This window comes from Planococcus citri, chromosome 3 (genome assembly GCF_950023065.1).
Source record: "Planococcus citri chromosome 3, ihPlaCitr1.1, whole genome shotgun sequence".
Taxonomy (NCBI): domain Eukaryota; kingdom Metazoa; phylum Arthropoda; class Insecta; order Hemiptera; family Pseudococcidae; genus Planococcus; species Planococcus citri.
The window spans coordinates 68,485,001-68,512,492 of NC_088679.1; the positions used below are offsets into that span (position 1 = coordinate 68,485,001).

Below are 27,492 nucleotides of genomic sequence, written 5' to 3' on the forward strand. Positions count from 1 at the left end.
GCCTATGGATCCTTCTTTTCAAAAAGTCAGGAAAAGTTCTTCTTTTTGTCCGAAGGTCCTTCTTTTTTCCGAATTTTCAAATAATTCTGTCATTTAATCGAAATCGAGCGAAAAATGAAAACTCAATTTTTCAGAATTTTTCATTTTTTAAACGTCAAAATAATTAAATAATATCACAGTAAAAAATTGATATTTTGTTAATGAAAACCAATTGATTATTTCCATTGTTTGGTGTATTTTCTTGATTATTTTTTTGTTTCTTTAAAAACTTTAAATTTTTGACTTTTTTTTTTGGTAATTTTATGAAAATTGATAGAGATGGGGAGGGGGGGGAGGTAAACAGTACATTTTCAATTTTGAAAAAGGCCTTCCAAAAAGTCTTTCTATGATCCTTCTTTTTATAGTTTTCAAATTTTGTTAAGACACCCTGTTATAGAAATCGCTGTTTGATCTAAAAATCTAAAATGAAATTATCTTTCAAAACATTAAAATTTTCTTGGTTGTAAAAAATTTTCCGAATTTCAAAATTCCAATAAATGAATTTTTTTCAAAGTGGAAAATCCTCGCGACATTTGGCACTGTTTCATTGCAATTTTACCACAATGTGATAATTTTTGCTTGTGAATTGTCGAGATTGTCCAGAAAAGGAATGATATACGAGTATGTACTGTGTTTGAATTTTTCTTTCGTGAGCCTTAAAAAAATTAGGGGGGGGGGAGGAAATTGAAAAAAAATTTAGTCTATGAAAAGTTTATTGTAAATTTTCATCAACATGGATCTGAGTTTCCGCCTACGTCTTTCAATTTGTCTTTGATAATCAAAAAAATTGTTTTGAGGAAATTGAAAGAATCCGTAATTTTTAAACAGCCTTTTCAAAAGAAAGACCTTTTTTTGGGTGTTTATAATTTCAGGATTATATCATGATTTTAAAAAAGTATGTAGTAAGTATAGCCAGGCCTTTTTTGTATTGTATTTCCTTCCTAAGGGGGACGCTAAATTGAAGTTACAAGTCCCTAATTTTCATACACCCCCCTCCCTCGCCACTGTATTTTGAGAAAAAATCGAAGTATCTAAATTATTTTTATAATATTATGTTTAAACAAATATTTTTGGAAATTAGGTGTAAAAAAGTAACTTTCGTTTTAATTTAAGTACGTAGATATACAAGCGAAGTACCAAGGACCAAGGTACAAACTTGAATGCTAAATTTTAGATTGAGAACAATTTTCAAATTTTTATTAAATTTGCATCGTAATTCGGATCTTGTTTTCGCACTTTATTATTCTAATAATTCAAAATTTTTTGAAAAAATTACCAAAATTTATTTATTTTTTCATTTTTTAAAACTTTTTTTGTTTTTTAGTTTTGATGGCAATTTTTCGACATTTTTGAACTTTCCTTTGGGAGAACTGCGTCCCCCTGAGCTCCCCCACAAAAAAGCCCTGAGTATAGCTATATTATGAGCTAATTTTTGTTACTTGAAATAAAACCACCCTTCAGCTTCAAAAATTTAAATAGGATCAAATAACTCCCAAAAACTGTATTCTATAGTCCAAAAATACCTGTATGATTCACCCAAGTACAACCAATTTACGATGAATGCAGTTTTTTTCGGAGTTGTTGTGGCTCTTTTCACTTTTCTCAGGGTTGAAAATGTTTTTTATTAATTATTAATAAAATTCTTGAAATGGAAAAAATAATGAGTATCCATTATCAGTGTCCTACTCACAGAAAAATTCAAAACCAAGACTTTGAAATCTAATACATATACTACATGTATAAATTTTTCAAAGCCCCCAAATTATCCGAACATGAAACAATTAGGCACACCTATCACCCCCCCCCCCTCATTTCACCACAAGTCTACAACCCTATCATTAAAACACGAATAGGTATACTTAGTCGTGTAGGTGTACCTATTATAACAGATGAAAATTTCATACCTTCCATTTTTAACCGGGCACTTTTTAAAGCTCGTAAAATAAAATACCGAATCGCGTTTCACTTAACTCTTAAAGTTTCGATAAAAAAAATTACATAGAGAAATGGGACGAGTATACGAGCACGCGGCGGCAGCGGCGGTGGCGGTGGCGACATCGGCAGCAACATTTATAAATACAAAATGGAAAGTTGTATCTCTATGGCTACCGTTGTTAGGAAAACAACGGAACACAATAATATATATTTAAGCCATTTACAAAACTATAGCGAGCAACTGTAGGGTCTAAGTTTTGATTGACAGATCGTATCCGACCAATCACGAGAGTAGAATACTGATGAGTGGAAACAGGCTGTCATTCATTCATGCTTTTATAAAAGTTATTCAACCCTCCCAATTGATTTACAATGCAACACGCCGCTGCATGGAAAAAACCTACAAAGAAGATTTTTTTTTAGCTCGATGGAATGGACGCACCGTGATGAAGCACGGTGTGGTTTCCTTTCAATGTGTAATTTTACGCTTGTTAGCGTGCGAACCCGTTTGTGGACAGGACACGTACTTGTATTTCATTTTATAATTTTGAAAATGAAAAAGAAAAAAAATATTTTTTCACCCAATAAATCGCGCAGATTAAAATGTAAAAATTGAATAAATATTTACATTATAAAGGTAGAGGTAGCAGAAGATGGGGAAAAAATTAACGTATATAGAAAAGGGTTCGAGAGTATACAGCATAAGAAAAAGCTATACGCAAGAAATTTCCAAGGGCCGTTCGCCAACGTTTAATATATAAGATGCTGTCTTATTTCTGACGTTGTAAATAGAATGACACTTGGAAGAATATCTTTCCTTCTTCAAACGAACCCCCACAACCGTACCGATCCGTATTACGGTAACTTTTGATGCCAACGTAACTTGGAATCTTGTCAACGCGTCAACCCCTACTTTTAAGATACTAACAAACCCCCGGTGTATATCCTAACACCGCATTTAAATGCATTATCCCTTCTTTAAAAGCTGCTGTACTTTTAAGCCGAAACCGTGGAGACGTTCGAGAAGCTTGTATATCAACTATCTATTATGCGAAAGAAACACTTCATTTAGATTATGAGCGATGCTTCTATTCAAAATATTATTATAGTGTGTATAGTTATACGTTCGAGAGACGACGACGAGACAGACACGCCGACGAGTATAGAAATTTTTTAAAAAACTTTTCACGATTTCATCGTTCGTGCAAAAATAATCGTCGAGTTAATTTTCTGAAAAAAATGATAATAAAAAATGATTTTTTTTTCAACGAAATAGTGGCCCAATTTTTCATTTTATTTTATGAGTGTTGTAGAGTTGTGGAGGGAGAGAGCAGATGTAAAAAGATTATGTGGATGTTTCCCAGTCGTATTTTTTTGTTTTAGGGGCATCGAGTCGAAGTAGAAAAGGGTTCGATTAAAAATTATCTGAAATTTAGGGCAAGTTCGAACCGCAAATTCCCTTCAATTTGATTCATCCGCATACATAGAACGTGAAAATAGAGTTTCACCGAATTCATTTTTATCACTCGATGGATAATGTGTGGCCTTTCGCTAGCACAGGGCCCATGTGATCGGTCACAAATTAAAAAGAAAAACACATTTTCAAGAAATGAATCGAAAACTACCAAATTTTTTCTTTACTTTTTCCCACTCATTGTACTGCCATGCACCCGTGGAGGCGTGGATACATTATGAAGGGTGTACAATTGAATCTTAGGTTTTTTTTTCAAAAAGGGCCCATTTGGTTGATCATGCGTTTTTTTTTTATATCCCCGAAAATAAGAGAAAAATCCCCACAAACAAGAAAAAAATCCCTACCTCCGCAAAATGGATGAAATTACCTGAAGAAATTTTGTGACGAAGGATCCATATTATATACCGAAACGATACTCAAATTAAACATTTTTTAGCATCAAAAATTTTAAAATTCATTTTTCTCAAAGTTTTTGAAAGTGAACTTTTTCCATTTTTAAAATTTTGAAAATGACTTTTCTCAGCAATTTCTACATCTTTCGAGCTCAGATCATTTCTATAGGTATAGGTATTCGATTTCCCACAGTCTATACATAACTACCCTATAGGAATATCTACAGTTTATCTAACAGGTAGTGAAAGTAGTGAAAAAGTAGTGATTTCTGACTGAAAAGTAGTGAAAATTTTGAAAATATAATTTGAACTTTTGATCACGTCAATTCTCTTTCCTACCTATTCCAAAATTCAAATTTCTAAGAAATTATTGTTCCAAATTTTAAAATGTCAGATCTGAAAAAAATGAACTTATCACATCAAAAATTATATTGAATAATTTTTTGAATTATTAATATTCCGGAGGTTTTGCCCTTGCTTCGGTCGGGCTTATGGGTTTCTTTCCTAAAATTATTAGAAAATTGAATGTTTAAGAAAATTTCAAGGACTAGCAAAAATAATTTCTCGCATAAAAAATATGTAGTGCTATTGAAGTTTCTTATTTGAATTTTCAAAAACGTATTCCTTCGCTTCACTTAGATCAATTTATTTTCTTATCTATTTGGGGGGGGGGGGGTGTTTGTAATTGCAGGAAATTTACAATAAAATAATTGTTTGAAACATACCAGTGCCATCAAAATCAACTTCTGACATTAAAAGTGGGCCTGGTGCAAAAATGAGATCCTCTTGAAAATTTCTCACCCTTCGCTTCACTTAGATCAATTTCTTTTCTTATTTCTTTTTTTTTAGGGGGGGGGGGGTTTGTAATTGCGGGAAATTTACAATAAAACAATTGAAGAGCTCTATTCCAAAGTGGGTTAAGTCATTTCAAAAAAAGGCACGTTTTACGGAGATTTTTACTTCAAAAGTGGGTTAAAAGCGTTAAGTGATCGATTTTTCAAAGTAAATTTTTCTACAAGTAATTGTTCTATGTCCAAAGAAAGGAAAGGTGCACCGACCTTTGGAAACAGAACAAATTTCAGCATCAAAAACTTTAAACGCATTTTTTGGAGGAAAAAATGACTTAACCCACTTTGGAATAGAGCTCTTCAATTGTTTGAAACATGCTAGTGCCAACAAAATCAACTTCTGACATCAAGTGGGCCTGGGGCAAAAATGAGAACCTCTTGAAAATTTTTCACCCCCTCACTCTTCCAAAAGAAACAGCTATTTTTCTTCTTTCAAAATATATTAAAGCTGAAAATGAGTTGTTTAGTGTTTACAAAGCAGAATTGAGAATTTTTTACAAGTTTTTTTCCCGAGAAACTGGTGACTTTTTTTTAAAGCAACGTCTGACATAACTCTTGTTCCATGAAGTTTTCACTTTCTTTTCAAAATGAAGTTCTCTTGGTTTTCTTCAAAAATTAAGATTGAGTGTAGGTATTGTCTGTTTGAAAATGAAGTTTTAATTTTTTTCCACTTCTGAAAATGGAGTTTTCATTTTTCCTCCTTCGTTTCATTTTCAAAAATGACAATAGCATTTTCTCTTCCAAAAATTAAGTTTACAATTTTTTTTCTCGAAAATGTGGGCTTTATCTAGAAAACGCAGGTCCGGGAAAAACTGCCCCATTTGCTCCTCACCCTTGTCGATGGCTGTGCTATTTGCTTTAGTCATTTCTAACGGAGGAACCTAATTGCATAATTTATGGGATGTTGAGGGAGGAAAGGGTGGGTGCAAAAAAAAACTTCAAATGTTAATGAGTGAGGCATGGTAATTTAGGTTTTTCAATATTTCAATTTGGTTTTTGATTTGGCGTTATGGAGAAAACCAGAAAGGTCGAAGTGGTGTGAGGGAGGGGAGGGGGTGGGTTCAAATTTTGGGAAATTCGAATTATAGTGTACCAGAATAACTTCAGATTGAATTTTCTGATGAAATTTCTACACTTCGGTCAGTATTATTCACGTTATTTGATCTTCAAAGTCCGCCTTGATTTAATTAACGTCGAAAAATTTATTCGGTTGTCCACCTAGCTTCACCTAGCTGGGATCGTTCCAACATTTTGGTCTAAAATAGTCTTGGAGATTCATCTCGAAGGTAAAAAAAAGACTCAAAAAGGGATTCAGAAGGTAAAAACAAATCAAAAACGGATTCAATACATTTAGATAGGTACCTCCATCGATAGAAATTTTAAATTTTGGTCTCCAATGTACCCCTCCTCCTACTTCTTGAGATTGCTTTATGGCTTGTGGGTGGAGGAGGGGAGGGGGTTGTTCAATTTTCAATCAATAACATCAATAAGCTGTCGAAATTATCCAAAAAAAAAAAAAATGAATAAAATGTTGTGTTTTGAGGATAAAAATGTCTTTGAAAATCCACATCCCTGTTTTGAAAAATACTCAATTTTCAATGTGACTGATCACTCTAATTAAATTTTTTATTATAGTAGTTTTTTGGTCCAACTTCTTTTAAGCTTCAAGAAATTAAATTTGAAAAAAAAAACTCCCTTCCTTTAAATTTGTTTCATCATGCCCTCATCACTTTTCTAATTAGGCCAATCAAATCTCTCCATCACTTGCAGCGTGCAAATGGGACCAGTTCCAACTCATTCATTTTCCTCAATTGCGATAAGGATGATAATACACGATACTGAAAAGTGTTGTCATGAATTGAAAATATTATTTCATCAAAATTGCACTACGTAGCTAATTCGTTAAAATCATAATTTCTAAACATAGAAAATACAACGACGAAGGTATGAATGACCTCTTTATTCAATCATCTTCCCACTTCATCCGCACGTTAAATTAAAGTTTCAAATTTTTCACGCGACGACAGCACGAGAAGAAAACAAGCAAAGGGGGTAAACTGTCACATCTATTCCGAGAGAAATTTGCGTTTACTCGACGGCTGTTGGTGGAAATTTTATTTAAAACGTCAACAGCTTCGAAACAGAGAGATCTCGCTTTCGCTGCAAAAAGCCACGAAAATGGAAAGCTGACAGATTGACAACAAGTTATATGTACAATGTGTATATTTTGAAGAAAATTAGCCCCCATCCACCGCATCTTCGGGTTATGCCGTCATGTGGTGACAGTTTAAACATACTTGGTAAACAGTACGGAGCAGCCATAGAGGTGCAGGAAGTGATCTTCGCGTAAACATTCAAAACGTCTTTGTCATCGTATCGAGGTGGCGAAAAATTCTGCCAAGTCTGGTGCTCATACACGCGTCGAGTCGAGATATTCGCTCTCGATCAACTCCTCCAATTCTCCCATTTTGCATTTTTCATACCGCGAGTGTCTCGCACATCGCAGATCTCTCACTCAAGCGAAATGGGCGGAATGCGAAATACCAACTCGAGCTCGAGCTCGTGAAGCCGAAGCATTCGCGAGTAAAAATTTTAACATAAACGCGAACTTGTAAAGCTGACATATTGTGGCATAGCGCGGCAAGTTAGTTTAGCCTTTTATAGCAGAGGCCGTGTGTCTCACTATACCATAGCGAAGTGCGTCAAGTATGTGACGTCACATTAGCATATTTTAATAATAAGTTATAACGCAGTTGTATAGAAGTTTTCCGCGTATTTCCTTAGATTCCTTCCCCCGAAAATCCCTTCTCGCGGTATCATCTTTTCCAAATCCAAACTTCAAACCCTTCAAACCTCTTGTATGTGTAACATGTGGTGCACAAGTCTTACGACGAATTTCTCTCTTACCTTCAGACGTGTTTCGGCGCCTCTAAAATCATTTTGCATATTGAAACCGTACACCCTGCAGAACTCCCTGCCAGTACTTTATGCCCCCTCTCTCGCTCGTATTCGCACCACCGTTCGTACTTTTCGCTATATGAAGACCAGACTGTAATAATGAAACAATAAGAAAAGAATTTTCGCGAATATTTCGTCAGGTTTTGAAATATTTTCACCATAGTCGCGCACACACATACGCGGTGATGAGGGTTTGATTATGAAATTTTTCACCGTCTAGAATACCTACCTAGTACCTACCTACTGGTAACGTATGGTGTCATGAACGAGGGAGGGTGACAGAATCAGATGTATCGGGTTTTGATTACTTTATATGGTTCTTTTGTTTAGTATAAGTATTCCAGCCGAGATGGAAGGAAATGTGCATCGTTGGATTGTCGAGTAATAACTTTGACTGCAATGAATAAAGGCGTAAGAGTAATGTCAATTCGTTAAAAATAGCAAAATATTATTCAACAACGTGATGAACTAAGGTCTCAAGTAAATTTTTAGCTGCTTTTTGCTCTGAATGACTGCCACGCAAAAAAAAACATTGCATTGGTGAATTTTTCGATAAAGTACATACATCATTTTTAGAACATTTATAAGGTTTTAATGATTTTTTCCCAAATACCTAATTTCAATGCTTTTTTTTTGTGGAAAATTTCAAGAAAATTGAACATATTTTGAACATTTTTTTGTGAATAATGTGACGAGATGATTTTTTTCTATCTTCATCTTGGAAAAGTAAAAAAAGGTAAACTATCAACAGTCGACTTCCAAATTTCAGCTTTCTATGTCAATTTGGTAAAATTTTTGGCTCAAATTTGAATTTTTAAAAAATCGTCAAAAATTGAAAAATGAATTTCAGCACCTGAAATTTTGGCTGGTGGTGTATTTTAGGGTCCTCTGTCGATTTCCCCCTGTCCAGTTCAAATTTTTTCCAGTTAGGATCCCCTTTGCAAGGTAAAATAGAAATACGAGGTAAGTACCTACTAAGGTGCAAACTGGAATGCTAAATTTTAAATTAAGATTTTAGAGTGGTGTTCCATAACATAATTTAAAAATTTCCGTTTGGCAACCTTGATTGATTTTGTCCAGAGATGCAATAGCCCTACTGAAAGTGATCATTCAGAGATCACTGAATGCTAACAGGGAAATAATTGCATGTTTTATTGATTATGAAAAGGCATTTGATCGTGTTAACCATGAGAGCATGACAAAGACCTGCGAATAATAAGGAATCTGTACTGAGAACAGAGTGCAAACATCAAAATTGGAAATGTATGCTCGGAGAATGGATGTGCTATAGAAAGAGGAGTGAGGCAGGGATGCCCACTAAGTATCAGCTTAGGCTGTTCAACTTGTATGCAGAGGAAATTATGAGAGAAGCAAGAATTGAGAGAATGGGACTCGAGATCAATGGCAAAAGAATCAATGAAATAAGTTATGCAGATGACAAAGCAGAGCTGTGGGTACGAAACGATCCTGAAACTGGAACCGATCAAATCCTGATTAAAATCCAATCCCAAAACCAAAATCGTTATTTTTCTTGATCCCAAAACAGAAAAAAATACCTGAAACTCATATAATTTTGAACCCAAAATAGTCCCGGAATTGAAACAAAATCATTTTGGTTTTAGGATTTAAATTTTTGTCTTTCTTCCACAATTTTATTTTGATAAATCGTCATTTTACATATCTAAAGCTGCATCCAGACGGTCCAATATATTTGACAAAATCTGATTTGTCAAATAGTTTGATCAAATCTGTATTTGATGATTTGAACGCCTGTCAGAGCGTCCACACGTTCAAATCTCTGAATGACAAGACTTCCAATCCTCTGCTGTGATAACGTGATAAGAGAGTGATATTGTTGCAATTTTGAGTGATTTTCTTAATTTCCCATTCAAATTGCTATTGTTTTTTATTTCTCCCAATGAATAATAAACTTTAATGATGTTAGGGATCTTTCTGATGTAATTTAAACACTCGGCAGTTATGGGAATCAACTGAATCAAGAAATGTGCGAGGAAAGTTGTCTGACAAAAGTTGAATTATTTCAGTACTAATTCTCAATTATTTTTCATTCCAAAAAAAAGAAGGTACGTAAGCTATTCCAGAAAACGATTTTACTCATAAGATGATATAATATGCTAATCTCAAACCACACTTCAACTGATTTTCTCATCAAACGTTGAAAAATTATCAAGTGATAATGTTCTGCGCAAATGCAATTCGACTCATTTGATGGAAATATTGGATGATTTTCAGAATGGACTTGAAAATCATCAAATGAAGTTAATTGGTTTTCAAATCACTTCAAATTTATTTGATGAGCAATCAGTGTGTCCACACGATCCAATATATTTGACATATATTGGACCATCTGGACGCAGCTTAATTTATCATCATTCAGATTATAATAAAAATTACTTGACAAATTAAGCAAAACATGCATTTAAAATATTAAACTAATTACACCACCGGATTCCCCATGTCAAAACATTCCATTTTTTAGATCCCTTGCAGGGTCGTCCATCACTCAATTTGTGCTTAAAATTGGTTGAAATGAAAATCTTGAAATCAATACTGATTCATCCCAGAACCAAAACAATTTTTTCAATCCCAAAACAAATCCTGAAACCAGTGTTGCAAGAGTGCTGGTTTCAGCACTCTGGAGGAATTCTTTTTACTCCAAGCATTTTCATCATACTCCAAACGCCACTCTCCAGTCTCCACTCCTAGTTTTGGAATTTACTCACTCCTTACTCACTCCAAAGGAACTGTCAACACTCTTACTCCACTCCTACTCCACTACTTACTCCTATCATTTTTCATTTGTCATTATTTTTCAGGAATTTTGACTCTACAGATATTGAGTGATTGATTATATCCATGAAGTAAAGATGTAAGATAGTAAAAGTATATCAATAATTAATAAAATAACATCATTGGCGATAACCAGGGCTCGGATTTTTATGCTGGAGCATATTTTTTGTATGCATAGAGGATAGGGAATTTTTCAATTATCTCCACGATTCATGAAATTTCAAGTAAAATGAGCCTAATTTGTTTGAGCATATTTTGGCATCTTTCACCATAAAAGCATATTTTGGCATTTTTTAGGGAATATTTTGCGTTTATAGAGCATATTTTACGTTTTTAGCGGTTTTTACGGAATATTTTACTCAATTAAAAAAATTTGCATCGAATTAGTATTTGGCCATTTTTCACTTTTTCCCCGCAAAATTTGTGAAACTGGCAATAGCTCTCTTATACCTACTTATTTTTTTTGTTCATTTTACTTGCTTTTTGTTCCTTTGATAATGGAATTAGAGTTACCTTTTTGTGATTTTAAAACGCTCTTTTTTTCATTTTTGATCGTGAAATTCTTGGTATTACAAAACAATATTAGTAAAATATTATGGGAATTAATTTTTCCTGTAAAACAATGCCCATATCGTTAAGGAATATTTTTACTTTTTAGAGCATATTTTGGCATTTTTTAGGGAATATTTAAGCGCATATTTTGGGTTTTTTAGGGAAAGAATATCCGAGCCCTGGCGATAACTAATTAGAAAAACAGTAAAATAAACAAATAAAAGAATTAAAAATAAGTATGTGAATAACAGCAACATTTTGATGTAGTCACAAAATTAGAAAAAAAAAGATAAGTAAGGAGTTTTGATTTGGCAGCACTCCAACTCCACTAGTCCACTCCAACTATTTTTTGAAACAGTGGGAGTTCTCTGTCATAGGTGTATGGCTCCACACTACAGCATAGATTGCTCTTACTCCAAGCATATACTCCTCAAAAAAATCTCACTCCTTTCCCAAAACTGAAATGAAAAGTTAGAAGAACGAGTCCCGAAACAAATCCAATCCCAAAATGAATAAATTTCAATCCTGAATCCAAAATCCAATCCCAAAATCATTTTGGTCCTACAGCTGTGTGACAAACTGATTGTTGCTGGAACTGAAGCGCGAATGCAGGCAATGATCAACCAAATAAACAGCGCTGGATTAAAAATATGGAATGAAGATGAATGCAGGTAAGACCAAGGTTATGAAATTCACTAAGAAAGAAGATAAAGTGCTGAAAATCAACGTTAGAACACAAGAAATCGAAAGCATAAATCAGTTTAGAAATTTAGATACTTTGGAGCACTGATAATTGATAAATATACTTAATAATGGTAGAAATCAAATGGAGACCAAATCAAGGATCGGAATGGTGAAAAGCGCATTTAATAATCTCATCACTATGCTTGGAAATCAAACGATGACTCTAAGTCTGAGTAAGAGAATTATGCGATGCTATATGCGGACCATTCTGAAGTATCCTGTGAAACATGGACCATGAGCGCGAAATGTGAAAATAAAATATCCACCTTCGAGATGTGGTGCTACTGATTGTGAAAGCTACTGAAGATCTCATGGAAGGACTTCATCACCAACACAGAGTCCTAGCAGGAGTAGGGGAAGAATGGAAAGTACTAGTAGAGGATATCAAAAAAAGGAAAATGAAGTGAGAAAACTGTATTTTCATGGAAAATTTCAAGGAAAAACGACTAGAGGGAGAAGACGATCAGAGCTGCTAACAACAAACTCGCCAGCTAACTCTCCCTGCAAATCCTGAAAGAAACTATCAAATACACTAGAAACCGATTGATATAAACAGATAGAATCGTATGTACGCTATCTCCTGTAAAGGAGCTGCGACCACGACGACGACGAATTTTGACCTAAAAGAAATCAAAACTTTTTGAAAAAGTTACTAATTTTTTTTTAAAAATTCGTTTATTAAAAGGGCTTTTTGATAACGATTCAAAGTTGAATATGTTAGAGCATAGCATTTAGACTCAAGTCTCGTCTCTACCCTTCTCTATGCCCTAACTGAGTCTCCTGCAGTCTTGTTTACTGTTTTATTTTCAAAACCCAAATCTCCTGTAAGAGTAATCGTTTCAATATAGACGAAAATACTGGGTGTTTTTCTCATTAAACGGTATTATTTTTTAATCTCAACACCTCAGACGAAACTTGCACCGTACAACGCGATTCACCGTATATTAAGTCATAATTTTATGGAACACCTAGTGAAATAATTCGACCTAAACGAATATTTCATGGATATAATTTTTCTTCGAAAAGGAGCCGAAAGGGGACGATACGGCAACCGCAACCACAACGTCGACGACTACGACTACGGTTCGCCTTGCGATGAAGCCAAGCCAAGATTAAGCCGAGGAAAATCTAGTTAAAAGGTTTAAAGAATGTACCGCGGATTGGCGTGAATCCCCTCCAGTACGAACTCATTTTATATTCGGTCGTTGATTTTTAATTTTTTCATCTTACCCTATTTTTTTTTCTCAAGTCGGTTCGCTCGGGTTTTCCTTCTGTATATAGTATATGGGAGTAGTGAGTATACGAGTAGCTTCAATAAATTATGTATTTCGCCTTCGCCGCGTCTTTATTGTTGTATTCATATTTAAGAAAATTAACCAGCCGTTAAAATATAAAACGCAAAACATTACTTTTAATTTTATTCGTTTCTTTTTTCTTCATCGTCGTATTTGCTCTTCTTTCCTTTCTATCGTATACGTACACGAATTCGGAGCCTTAGATGACATTAACCTTCGCGAATGTCGTCGTGTAATACGAGTATTCGACGTTTTGGCTCAATGTTGTATGAATATTATAGGGAAGAAGGTAGAATGAATGTAAAATTTCGAGCTCGTAAACCTTTATCGAGGACGTTTCGAGATGGGATTGCTGAGACGCGCGGTATTTAATTTCTTATCTATTTGCAAGATGACAAAAACAGTGCTAAATGTATCGGAATGTAATCTACATTACGATACTGAAACCCAACTTGGGTCACTAGTGGTCACTTTTCATTCTGTATTGCGAACTTTCAAAGGCGGAAAATACCTGCGAGTTTTGCTTTTCCACCGAGAGATTCTCTTATTGGCTTAGAGTAGCATGTCTTTGGATGTACCTATTTTTTTAAGGGTTAGAAACGGTCTTCGGTGAAGGGTGGCTCCCACTTGACCAACTTATTTGCTGATTTCGTGAGTCGAAATTTTTCATTCGAGTGGAACTCGTCTCGTATAATTGATATTTGGGTCGAGGGGTGTTTCGGTAGTGGTTTAATTTTGCCAATAAAATATGTTTCGAGGGTGGTGTTTTTTCTGCGAATGTTTGCAGTTGAATGAAATTATATTGAAAAAAGTGTAGAAATGAACTGGCGGTTATAAAATTATGATCGAAATTGACTCGAATGGTCGAAATGTCTCATTGTTTGTTAATAATCTTCCATATTTGATTATATAAGAAAAGAAAGGGAAAAAAACTTGAAAATTACTTGTCTGGATACTTATTTCTGTTTAAGTAACATTTCAAGGGTTTTACGCAGCAAATGCAAGCAATAATAAACGGAAATCACGACCAAAAAAAACTACTCTTTTTCTTAAAAAGAAGAAGAAAAAAAATTAACTACAAGATTTTCCCACTTTTAAGCAACATTTTCTTCGAGACATAAAAACACACAGTGGTAGGATTAAATACTAAAAAATATTTTTTTACGACCTCGCTAATAACTGAACTTTACATAACGAGAAAGTGGAAAATTTATAATAGTTTTTATCTTATTTAATTTCCCTCAACCTGTGTTTTTAAATCCGGCTAAAGGTAATTTTTATAATTGGCGCGTTTAAAGAAGCATAAAATAGTTTAATGAAGTCGTAAGAACAAGGCGTTTTTAGAACTGTGTTCTGTAGTATTTATACCGAAGACGCGAAACGAAGAGAGGAAGGAGGCGGTCGCGAGAGAGAAGGGAGAAAAAGCCCCGCGAGGTAAAGTTCATAGTTCATTAGAAAGCTAACAGAAGGGAACTCGGCGGTGGTGCCGGAGTTTGGCCATAAATTTGAAAAGAGTACAGCGATAAAAGTAACAAATATAGAATTAAAAATAATTCCTCCCCGATGTAAAATGCAACTTCCTTTTTTTCGGATAGTCGTGTGCGGCGAGGGAGATTGCAGCAAGCGTTTTAAATTATCGCGAGCCTCCCTGTCTCGAGCTGTGTAAGGGATGTAGTGGCGCTGCTGCTCGAGTTTTTTTTCTTCGTTTTTCAACTTTCTCCTTTTCATTTAGGTTTTACTAATTTCTCCGTGTGCTGTATTTTTTTCTTTTTTTATGTGAGGGGAAAAATGGGTAGATCAGGGTTGGCCTTTTCTTTTTTTTGGTTGGAAAGTTGAGGAAATTGGGAATTTTGGTAAGTTGAGTCTGGAAATTTTTTGAAATTGGGAGTTTTTTTTTGCAGAGTGGGGGATCGAGGGTGAGGTTTGAGAAAATTTAGGGCAATAACTGAGTAGAAGGTACAGGGTTACAGTGAGAGGAAATCAGCGATTTGGAAGTATTTGAATGGGTCTGAAAATTAAAAAAAAAAAAAATTGAATCTCATGTTTTGCAAATAAGATGGAAGTGGAGGAAGGGATGAGGTTTGCAAAAACAAGAGAGGAAAAGTTCACTTGAAAATAGTAAAAAAATCTCGTTTTTTCAGTAAAAAAACTGCAAAAAATTATCATTTTTTTTTTCAAAGAATGTTTGTCTAAAAAATCCAACTTTCAACTAAAATTTCAAAGTTTTGTTTTTCGTCAAAAATTGACAGAACTTTTGCTTGCAAAATTTCTAAAAAATTTGACTGTCTTGATTTTTGACGATTTTAAGGAAAAAGTTGCGCCCAATTTCCATTTTAAAAAAGTCAAAATTAGATTAATTCTACGTTAAAGGCGTAAATTCGGTTTATATACCTCATTTTCGACCTCCTGTGTCAATTTGCGACTGTTTCGAGTAGCTTAAGAGTCCACAGAAGGTTTTTGGAGTAACCAGTTTTCAGGAAAATTCCGAAAACAACGTGAAATTGAAATTCCACTCCTATAAACTCGGATTTACCGTCTTTGTTACCCTGTCGTTCAATTTTGGCCCATATCTTCAAAATCTTTTATGTAGCACCAGTACAAATTCAAAATTTTCTGCTACAAATTTTCGAAAAAAAAGTTCAAGAAGATTCGCAAAAGAGTGAACTAAAAAAATCACGAATTCGAGTTATATCTCATTTTTGACTTCCTGAATCGATTTAGTTATGATTTTAAATTATTTTAGGTCACCTCAGCAGATTTTTGATTTCCCTAGTTCTCAAAAAAAAAAAATTGATAAAAAAAATTGGAAATAAGGTACACAAACCAAACAGGGTTGCAAACTGTATTTTTCGTTTTTTTTCCAAAAATCATCGTTCAAGAAAAATTTGATTTTGATTGAGCGCGAGTAAATTTTGAGAATATAATGACAAAAACCATTGAAAAAATCACAAATAAGATGAATCTGACTTCGCAGGAGCTGACTTTCATTTTGACCTTATATTTATGGTATTTTTCGAAATCTGAATAGTCGGTGAGCCCACTTAAGGATAAATTTGCACTTCCCCGTAGATCCTGCGGGACAACTTTTTTTTAAAGCGGAGTCCTAAGGAACATTTCTAGCCCTTGTACTAAAAAAAAGGCCCTACATACAAAATGGCGGCCATTTTGATTGACAGGTCAGCCAAAATCACAGATTTTGCGTTCCAACATAGGACTTGCACAAAATTTTTCAAACTGTACAAAAGTAGATCGAAAGATCAAGCAAAAATTTATCACCTGTCAAAATTTCAAGTGCTAAAGTGCGTTTTTCGATTTTTGGTGAATTTTTGAAAATCAAATTTAGGCCAAAAATGAGACAAAAAAAAATTTTACCAAATTGACCAAGAAATCTGAAATTTGGGATACACCCTATTTCGACATGCCAAATCGATTGGAAACTGTTTCAAACCGTTTTGAGCAGTTCTGGAGCCTCCAGCAGATTTTTGAAACTCGAAATTCCCACAAAAAAGCTGAAATTTATTCTGCAAACTAATTTCAATACGCTACGAATCCAACTGCAGGGAGATTTCAAGTCGTTTTGGAGCCTCCGGCCACTTTTTAAAAATTCCTGGAGCCTCCATCAGATTTTTGAAACTTTAAATTTTCACAAAATTTCATTAAATGGAGATGGAAAGCTGAAATTCACTCTACACTTCAATTTTAACACCCTCTGAAGACGACTTCAGGTAGGTTCAAATCATTTTAGAGCCACCAGCGAATTTTTGAAAATTACTGGAGCCTCCTGTAGATTTTTGAAACTTGAAATTCCCGCAACATTTTACCAAATGGAGTTAGCAAGCTGAAATTTACTTCGCAAACTAATTTCAACGACTGCATGATAGATTTCAAGTCGTTTTCTACATGGTGGTTTCAAATGGTTTTAAATGATTTTAAAGCTTCCAGCTACTTCTTGGAAATTTCAATTTTCCAAAAATCACCATAAGACCTCTCAAAAAATGGCTGGAGGCTCCAAAACGACTTGAAATCCACCAGCAGACGACTTCGTAGCGTATTAAAATTAGATTGCAGAATAAATTTTGACTTTCCATCTCCGTTTGATGAAATTTTTAGGAAATTTAAAGTTTCAAAAATCTGATGGAGGCTCCAGTACTTTTTAAAAAGTGGCCGGAGGCTCCAAAACTACTTGAAATCTCCCTGCAGTTGACTTCGTAGCGTATTGAAATTAGTTTGCAGAATAAATTTCAGCTTTCCAACTCCATTTTGGAGAAATTTTGTGGGAATTTCGAGTTTCAAAAATCTGCTGGAGGCTCCAGAACTGCTCAAAACGGTTTGAAACAGTTTCCAATCGATTTGGCATGTCGAAAATAGGGTGTATCCCAAATTTCAGATTTCTTGGTCAATTTGGTATAATTTTGATTTTTTTCTCTCATTTTTGGCCTAAATTTGATTTTCAAAAATTCACCAAAAATCGAAAAACGCACTTTAGCACTTGAAATTTTGACAGGTGATAAATTTTTGCTTGATCTTTCGATCTACTTTTGTACAGTTTGAAAAATTTTGTGCAAGTCCTATGTTGGAACGCAAAATCTGTGATTTTGGCTGACCTGTCAATCAAACTGGCCGCCATTTTGTATGTAGGGCCATTTTTTTTTTTGAGTACAAGGGCCAGAATGTTCCTTAGGACTCCCCCTTTAAGAAAAAAGTTGTCCCGTTTGATCGACGGGGGGAGGGTGCAATTTATCCTTAAAAGGGCTCTCCGACTAGAATAATCCAAAAAATTGGCGGAGGAAGCTTAGAACGAGTCGAATCCAAAACTAAATTGACTCGGGAGGCAGGAAATTGGCCAAATTTCAGCCTTTTACAGTTTGATTAAATTTTGATTTTTTCCCCATGGAAAATGGGTCAAAAAATGTCAAAGTTGGCCAAAAATCGACACCTCTCTTTTAAGTAAAATAGGTTATCATTGTTAGATAAAGTGGAAAAAATCAGGAATTTTAGAAAACGTAGATGAGTCGGCGAATTTGTCAAAAATTGAGACTTATTTTTTGCGTATTGGAATTGAATTGAATTGAATTGAATTGGATTGGATTAGATTGGATTGGATTGAATTGGAGTGAATGGAGTGATGGAGGGAGTGAGTGAATGTTTTTCTTTCAATTTTTGATGATGACAAAATGTCTATTCAAATAAGTAGGTGAGATCAGTCTCAATTTGTTTTCTTTTCTAATGGCCTGAGGTGATGTCTCTTGAGGAAAAAAATAAATCCTCCGACATTTTTGACCCCCGTTCCCCTCCCACACACTTCTCCCTGTGTTTTGGTCGTTTCATTGAGTAGTTCTGAAAAATGAAGAAAACGACGAAGACAGGAGAGGGAAGAAGGGAAGTTGAGATAGAAAACAAATTTGAAAACCTGATCTGAAAATTTTGACGAAATCAGTCCAAGAAACCTAAAAAAAAACAACCAATAAAAATGATTTTCGAAAAAAAAAAATTGGCTCCTCTGTAATATTTCGTCCGTCTGCGAGTGATAACGCGCAAATATGAGGTCTTGGGTGTTCCTAGTTGATCTCTCCGGATGAAGGTTTCATTTAACACGAAAAGGAGGGAAAGACAGATCGACGTAGAGAGAAAAATACGAACAAATAATGAAAAACGGAAAGGTGGCGAACTCTATTATTCGAAATAATCGATTAGCCGGTTGAGTTGTGCAGGTTGGGGGGCAGGTCGAGGTAAATAAACAGATCTTCCGTGGCGGGTTTTTACTATTGTTTTTGAATTCGTTCGATGCACATAGACTGTGATCCACGCCTTCAACTCATTTGTCAGTTTGTCAGCCGAGGCGACCTCGCGGGTCCTTAACCTGCACCCTGCGGTATCCATCAAAGGTATCCCCCGTCATGATTAACGTTTACTTTTAATGATTTTTTTGACATAAGAAATTTGTAATAAGATTTCGTAAGTATTGCACGCGTTTCTCGTATGCGTATTAACGCTGGATGTGCTTTGATTTTTTTCCTCTTTTTTTCCCTTATAGTTTTATAATTCTGGGTGTAATACGTTGTGATAGATATTAATAAGCCAATTACATCGTGCTCTGTATTTTACCTAGAAAATTATAACGTTCACAATTTCACGGAGGATTATCTGATATCTGTAGTACGTATATAAGTTGCTCGCCGTAACGCCCTTTTTCTTTCCTCTTGTCTAATTGTTATTATGTGCGCGCTGGTCAGATTTTTTGGGAACAAAAAAATTAAAATACTGAAATAATACGTCCCATCAGGTAAATATAGCCACGTATATGGAGTAGGTACTTGATTCGTCGTCGTCTTTTTTTTTTACGAGCTAGAAAACAATTAAAGTTTTCATAACAATGGATTTAAACGGGTCCTTACAAACAAAGAGACAAATTTATTATACCATCGTCGTCCTTATGTACAGTATGTATGTAAATGCGAAAGTTGTTTTTAATAGGTCCCACGTCGAGAAAGGGAAAACACGTGTGAGAGGAAATAGAAGAAAAAGCACCCAAGTGTCACTAATGTCGAGTCCTATGTGTGGTTTACTATTCTGTTACATTTCTTTTTTCGACCACGCGGTCAGGGTTTGTCAAGATTTTATCCCGAGTGGGTATATCGTATACTACGTGAACACTCGTAATAGGTTAGGTGTGCTGTAAGGGTGGTTGTGATACTTTTGTAAGAGTTTTTATAGATACGTACTATAAGTACGATATTTTGTTCGCTGTTATGGGTGCCAATTGAGGAGAAAAGTGGTATAATTTTATGATAACGGAGTTCGATTGATATAAATTGACAAATCTGGAAAGTGGCGAGGGTGAGAAGTCGTGAAATTGAGAAATTGATGGTTGGAATCGAGGTGGGTGCTTCATTTTCTTTGTTTTGTGTACTTGTGTCGAAAATTGTAATTATGGGCTTGTTTGGTTGATAATTGATCGAAAAAAGAATTGCATGAAATGAAGAATTTGAAAAAATGTGATGAAGAAAATAAATTATGTGCGAAAAAAGTGATTGAGATTTGTTATAGAGGGGAGGAGGGGGGAGAAACTAGAGCTGTATGATTTGAACATTTTGAGTCAGCTGAGAGGTGTATCGAATGGATTGCATTTGAAGCGGAGGAAGGGAGGGGAGAAGTACATATTGAAAAGGGAAGTCACTCTTCTATGAGAGTGAATAAATCAAAAATTTGATAGAAGCATTTTTCTATGATATTATACTCAACTTCTCGAGGAATGCACTTTTTATTCTCATAATTTCGTTGACCTGCATAAATAATAACTGACCTAATTCTCGATGTTGATTTTAAATTTGAAAAACTGAAGATGAAAAAAATATTCTTCTATTTTTAATGGTTGAAGAAAGCCCAATTTTTTCTTCGATTTCGATTACTTTTTATTCGTTTTTGTGATAAAATTACAATAAATCAATGTTTATCGCAGGGGTTTCGAAATATGGAAACGAAAAGCGACCTTACGTAACCTTCATTTTAATTCAAACACATAAGTATTTGGTACCTCTGGTTTTGAGGTACCTAATTATTTTATGGGGATAATGTAACCTTGTCACCTGAAGGAGAAAAAGGAGAACTTCATCAAAAGTGATTCAAATAGAAGCCTTTTTTTAAATGAAAAATTCTGTTGAAATTTACAATTTTATTTCAGTGTTCATTTTTGAGATTACGTATTCTGATTTTCAGTTCCATTTTCATTTTTAATTGGTAGGTTTTGGATTTCTTTTCCTGTTTTTAAGTTTTTTGGCTTTCAGTTTTTTTTTGCCAACGGTTTTCCAGTTGTGGATTTTTTCTTATTTTCAGTTTCGTTTTTGTCTTTTGTTTTTTGATTTTATGTAGGTATTCGTTTTTTCGATTGTAAGATTATATTTTTAGGGCTTTTTGTTTTTCAGAACCATTTTTGTTTTGTTTTTATCCATTTTTTTTTTTTTGGTCAAATTATATTATTACTAGGGCTAGGATTTTTAAGCCCCATCAAATACATTTTAAGCGCTATAAAAAAGCAACAAAAATGTACGAAAAAAGCAAAAAAAAGCGCTATCAAATCCTACCATGTTACATATCAAAATGAAGGTTTTTTTCAAACCCAGCAAGATACCTCCCTTAAATATAGCCTATGTACAACTTGAACCAAAATGAACGAAAAGAAGAAAATGAAAAAAAAGGAAAAAAATGAAATAAAATAAAAATTGAAAAATGAAAACTGAATCTGTTATTTTTCAGTTTTTCCTCCCTTGTTTTTTTGAACTCATATTTTTTCAACAATTATTTTTTTTTCAAAAATGTGTAAAAAGTTGATAAATTTTTGTATTTTTAGAACTAATATCTTCAATTTTACCAATTTTTTTACCAAAAAAAGCCCTAACGAGGAGAAAAGGCCCCAAAAAAGCAAAATTTTCGCCTTTTTGGCCCAAAATAAGCATTTTAAAGCATTTACACCCAAAAAAAGCAAAAAAAAAAGCACTATCAACTTTCACCATTCGCCTCAGAATGGAATGAAACGCAAAGAAAATATATTTATGCCGTATAGGGTGTTGCTACAAAAAAAAGCATTATCATAAAAATCCTAGCCCTAATTATTACGGTTTTTTGGCTTCCAAATTCATTTTTGAATATAGATTTTTTTTTTAGTGAGTAGATTTAGTATTAGTACTTAAGTATATTCATGTGGTTTTGTTTTCAGATTCATTTTTGTTTTATTTTTGTAAGTTTTCATTTTTTGGGAGGTTGTTTGGTATTTAGATTCATTTTTAATTTTACTTTCAATAGATTTTTTTTTTGTTTTCAATTTTCGCTAAAATTGTTGTTGTTTTTTTTTGGATTTCAATTCTTATTTTTAGGGTGTTTACCGTTTTGGCTTTCAAAATTCTTTTTCAATCTTGCTTTCAAGTTCCCTTTCCTGTTTGGAGGGGAGGGTGGGGGGGGGGTTCATTTTAATTTTTTGGCTTTTACCTATTTTTTATGTTGGATTTTTTGGTTTTCGCGTTTTGCTCTTAGGATTTCGTTTTGATTTTCTGGTTTTTGTTTTTGTGTTTTTTTTATTGCCAGTTTTCATTTTTAAGATTTTTGGTTTTTAGTTTCTTTTTGTTTTTTGTTGTAGGTTTTTTATATTTTTTGTTATCGTTTGCTTTCTAAGTTTTTTTTTTTGGCTTTCAGTACCTGCCTATTAATTTTTGTTTTTACATTCAAGGTTTTTTTGCGTTCAGTTTTAGTTGAATTTTTCTTTTTTTTTTGGCTTTCAATTTTCATTTTTAGGGTGTTTTGGTTTTCAGATTCTTGTTTAATTTTGCTTCCAAGTTTCCTTTCCAGTTTTTTGAGGGATTTTGATCTCAATTTTTCTTTGACTATATATACCTACATGGACTGCTATCTCATACAGAGATTGAAGGAAATCGTGACATTTAATGAAACTATTAATCAACACAATCAGCTGATTTACCAAAATAAACAAACTGTCAGATATTTAATCTACTTAGCGATCCTATGGGAAGTCTACTATAACTAATTTCAATGTGATTAGTCAGCTGTTTTATCTTGCACTTAAGGAATATCCTCAGTCAGCTGATAGGTCTTATTTAACCATGCATTTTTATAAGGAACTCAATCAGCTGAGATATATTTCAATCAGCTGATATAAATCTTAATCAGCTGATACAGATTCCTCATCAGCTGAGAAGCTAGTGCACCCACCTTTTTCAGAGTATATAAATTCAGCCAACTCACTGGTAAAATCAGTTCTCTTCGGGCTATCACAGTCTCTTCATTAGCCTAAAGAGCTTAACATAGGTGTAGAATTTCGCTTATGTGTAGACCACACTTCATTGATTCTCATAGTGGCTGCTGCGGTACCATTTGAGATCTTTGGTTAGCCGTATAGGGATCTCATTGATTCCCATTGTGGATACTTGGTACCTATTTGAGATCTTTGGTTTGGCCTTATAGGGATCTCATTGATCCTCCCAGTGGATACCTAGTACCATTGAAGATCTTTGGTTTAGTCTTATAAGGATCTCATTGATCCTCCCAGTGGATACCTAGTATGTACCATTGGAGATCTTTGGTTTGTCTGAACGTGCAAAGGTTAAGTTAACCTTTTTTCTTTTTTTTCTTTTTTTTATTTCTGGGGTCCCCAGTCCCCAACCTGCTGGCGGAACCTAACCTTACCTACATTTGGGACCAGTTCACTTAGAACTGTTCGCGACTAAGTATAAGCTGTGTAAAGTTCGGTTAAGTATAATTCACGTATAAATCACGTATTTCGTGTTTCAAAATAAAAACATTAATAAAACTTGAAAACATTTTCGTGTGTTCGTTTTCTTTCCACTACAATGCTTTAGTTTTTGTGGTTTTTTTAATTGCCAGTTTTTGTTTTTAGTTTCTTTTTGTTTTTTGTTGTAGGTTTGTTAGATTTTCTGTTATCGTTTGCTTTCTAGTTTTTTTCTTTTTTTGGTTTTTAGTATTTATTTTTGGGATTTTTTGGTTTTCTGTTTTCTTTTTATTGTAATTTTTTTGGTCGTCGGTTTTCTTTTCTAGGACTTTTTGGTTTTCAGATTCATTTCAGTTTTCACTTTCAAATGTTGTTTTGGCTTTCACTGTTTGGGAGGGGGAGGTGAGAGGAGGGGAGGGGTCAGTATTATTTTATTTTTTGGACTTTTTGGTTGTTAGATTTTTGGTTTTAGATTCAATTTAGTTTTTGTTTTCAGTTTTTTTTGTTGGTAATTTTAAAAATTAAGTCAACCTGACAGGGATGCAACGATATTTCGTATCATGATATATCATGATAATCATATCAAATACGACATCATGATAAATCGATATTATCATGATATCAAAGTGAGAAAATTCCCTGCATGAAAATTAAAAAATTGAATAATCATTCGAAAAATGGACGTTTGAGTAATTTGTTTCAATGAAACACGAAAAATCTTTCATTTTGCATTGAAAGGACACATTTTCTTCGACTGTTATTCAATTTGTCAATTTTGACTTGGAGAATTTTTTTTTCCGAAAAAGAAATAAACTGATTATCATGATAATATCGATGAATCATGATTCGGCGAATTTTATGATATGATTATCAATAAATATCATTGCATCCCTGCAACCTGAGCAAAAAACATTTCCATGATTTAAAACTTTCCTTGGAAGAAGATTTCACTTCCATTTTTTTTTCGATTCGCTTTCAATGTAAAATTTTCAGAAATTTTGTGTTCCATAATTCCAATGATATCACTTGTTTTTTCCTGTACTTATACATATTATGCAATTAAACAATTTAAAACAACTTACGATTGATCATTTTTGAAAATTACCTATGTTTCAGATTCTAGAATTCAATCCAACGTCGTCGTTCGGAACTATATTATAGTCGAGCAATTCAACCGTAAGTATTCGAGATGTAAACAAAGGGTGAAATTTTGGGAATCCTTCGTCGGAAAAATGCGGGGTTAGCGTTGGGTGCAATGGTGGGTAAGTTAAGTGGCCTCCAAGAACACGTTGCTTTAATATAGCGTAGGTGTATACTGTATAGTATACTATGTACAGGGTGTTCCAGAATAACCTTTCACATTTTGGTGAGCACTGATCTGCGTTCAAATGGTGTTAGGGGAATGGTAAAAGCGGTTCCAGGTAGCCAACACATGCCGAATTATGTTTCAGTATTAATTTTTTACCATGGAGAAGTGGACGGCTGTGCAGCGCGCTTTTATTGTAAAGGCCTTTTTCAAAAATAATGACTCTTACATTAGTGCAATTCGTGCCTTCCGCAAACATTTTAAACTTACCGGTAAAAGTGAAGTGCCATCGAGGCCAACAGTGAAATTATGGGTAAAAAACTTCGAGAAAACCGCTCATGCTTGTAAAAATAAGCCTACAGGTCGGAAAAGATCAGTAAGAACGCCAGAAACAACGGACCGAGTAAGGCATTCAGTACAGACTACCCCTACCACTTCAATACGTAAACGAGCGTTAAATTTAAAAATCAAACCAACTTCTCTGCAACGAATTTTATCTGAAGACCTCAGTTTCCATCCATATAAGATTTTAATCATTCAAAAGTTACAAAAAACTGATTTTGTGAGAAGAAAATCATTTGCCGAGGATATGCTTACAAGAATTGATACTGGTGAGATTCCATTGAACTCGTTACTCTTTACTGATGAAGCTCATTTTTATCTAAACGGTGATGTGAATAAACAAAATATGCGCTACTGGTCGACAGAGAATCCGATGATAATACATGAGAAACCTCTACACTCCGCTAAGTTGACTGTTTGGATGGGCGTGGCTAAATTCGGTATAGTGGGACCGTATGTGTTTGATGAAACGGTGAACGGTGAGAGGTATCGCAAAATGTTAAACGAGTTTCTCATTCCTGAATTGAAACGCAGACACAAGTATAGAGTTACTTGGTTCCAACAGGATGGCGCTACCTGTCATTCCGCAACGGACACGATTTCTTTATTGCGTGAGCATTTTGGTCATCGAATAATTTCGCTGAACACAGAAATTTCATGGCCACCTCGATCCCCTGATTTTTCAGTATGTGATTTTTTTTTATGGGGTTACCTCAAGTCAAAAGTATATCAAGATGATCCTAGGACTCTGAAACAGCTCCTAGATAATATTATTCGTGAATCAAGACTGATTAGAAGAGAAATGCTCAACAAAGTGTTCAATAATTTTAAAAAACGTTTGGTCGATTGTGTCAAAAATGATGGAAAACATCTTGGTGGAATAATTTTTAAAACTTAATTTATAATGAAAACTCAAATGTATGGTCTAAAAACGGCACATTTCTACTTCATTTTGGTTATAAAAAAATTTCCGTAACCATTTTTCTCTCAGAGCTACTAATAAAACAAAAGTGAAAGGTTATTCTGGAACACCCTGTAGTTATAGTGTTTTATATAATGTCCACTCGGTGTGGTCGTACGCTTAATAAATTATTCTCGTCTTCGCGTTCGCCGCGTTGATAAAAAGCACAACTTGCTACCTCCTCATATTGTACAACTTGCAAAAGATCCCGACTTTATAGCTGCGGTCCTTTCGTGTCCCTTTAGCCTCTTTAACTTGTTAACATATACCGTAAATGAATTCTGCTTAAAAATTATTCGTTGGATTTTTTTTTCACCCTGACGTAGATACCTACTAGGTAGCTGTAGATGGAAAAAACTTGCTGACTTTAAATTTGAATATACAAGTACACTGTGCTGCTGTGTTGGGTTTTTAGATTTTTATATACGCGGAATTTGGTCGGATTCGGTATTTTTATATGTTTCGGCTGAAGTAGATGGGAAAAAAAGTTTTACGACTTGGATACCGTAGATACGCGATTCTATTCGATGGTATTGACAGAAATGTCACAAATAAGAAGATACTTTAACGAGGCTTATTTTACTTTTAAATCTAGAATCGAGTATAAATTTGTAATAGGTTAGCTATATACCTATTGGCAAATTAAGTCGATCGAAAATATAAATATCTACGTAGTGGGTTCGCTTCTGTAGAATTTTCAAGGCCTGAAAAAAATTGCTAACTCGAATAAATTCGGATTAAACGACCCGCCTTCTTCTTCTACTTCGCGAAAGAGAAAAAGAGAAGTAAAAAAAAAAACACGCTCGCGTCTTCTTTAAAGCTAAAAGAAGAAAATTTGGCTTATTCGTACACCGTATTGTCAATGTTTAATAATTTACTCCGTTGTAGATAAGAAAATGTAAAAGAATAACGAAACGGTGCCGTGAAAAAGCTGTAAGGTAGTTAAAAGAAGTTTATACGTTTTTAAGCCGCTGCTGAAAACAGCAGTCCCCCGTTTTACAAGCAAAGCTTCAAATTATCAAGAAATTAGTTGCCGAGTCGGGTTTTGAAGAGCATTCTTATCCTCCAATAACTCAACAGTAATCTACATACAAGTGAGCTTTAAAGGTCCCCCTTTATTTCTTGATATTAGCATAAGTCTCTCAAACCGCAACCCGTTTTTCACTTTTCGCAGTTGTTTTACTTTGGCAAGTTTAGTGTTTTTTTCTCCTCTTTCTTCTCTCTCTTTCTCTCTTCGTCTCTTTATATTTTTTTACCGCCACGCCGCGCCGCGTCGTCGCGTGGAACCAAATTTTAATTCGCGAAGGTTTGTTCGAGAGGAAAAAGTATGCTTTAAAGTTGCACGTTTTTTACTTTTTTTTTTACAGTTTGCGAATTTTTCTTTCGCTTTTTCGACTCGTGTTTGTGTACGCGAGGCGAAAAAATGATTAGAGTTTTGAGATTTTTCCACTATAGAGTCGCTTTAATGAAGCGTTAAATTAAGCGCGGATGTTTTTTTAATATGCATGAAAACTCGCCGAGGTGATGAAATATAAAAGTTGTTGGCTTGTTTTAACGATCTGAAAAAAACTACACGATGTTGTGAAAAATAGAGATGA

At 34.3% G+C, this 27,492-nt stretch overlaps 2 protein-coding genes across 2 annotated transcripts in view; one reads left to right on the plus strand and one right to left on the minus strand.

Annotated features, from left to right (window-relative positions):
* The window catches only part of LOC135838494 (homeotic protein proboscipedia-like), a 104,616-nt gene that overhangs the window by 28,138 nt on the left and 48,986 nt on the right, over positions 1-27,492 (minus strand). The gene's annotated exons all lie outside the window — the stretch shown is intronic.
* LOC135838495 (uncharacterized) lies at positions 24,616-25,966 on the plus strand. Its single transcript, XM_065354158.1, has 2 exons — positions 24,616-24,863; positions 24,947-25,966. The coding sequence occupies exons 1-2, from the start codon at positions 24,810-24,812 to the stop codon at positions 25,829-25,831; spliced, it is 939 nt and encodes a 312-aa protein (XP_065210230.1). The 5' UTR covers positions 24,616-24,809; the 3' UTR covers positions 25,832-25,966.

What these genes read in the sequence shown, in the direction of transcription:
- LOC135838495 (XM_065354158.1), top strand. Translation starts at nt 24,810, where the DNA reads ATGACTCTTACATTAGTGCAATTCGTGCCTTCCGCAAACATTTTAAAC. An exon ending in CAAACATTTTAAACTTACCG is followed by an intron (nt 24,864 to 24,946) that starts GTAAAAGTGAAG and finishes TGTAAAAATAAG; the next exon opens with CCTACAGGTCGGAAAAGATC.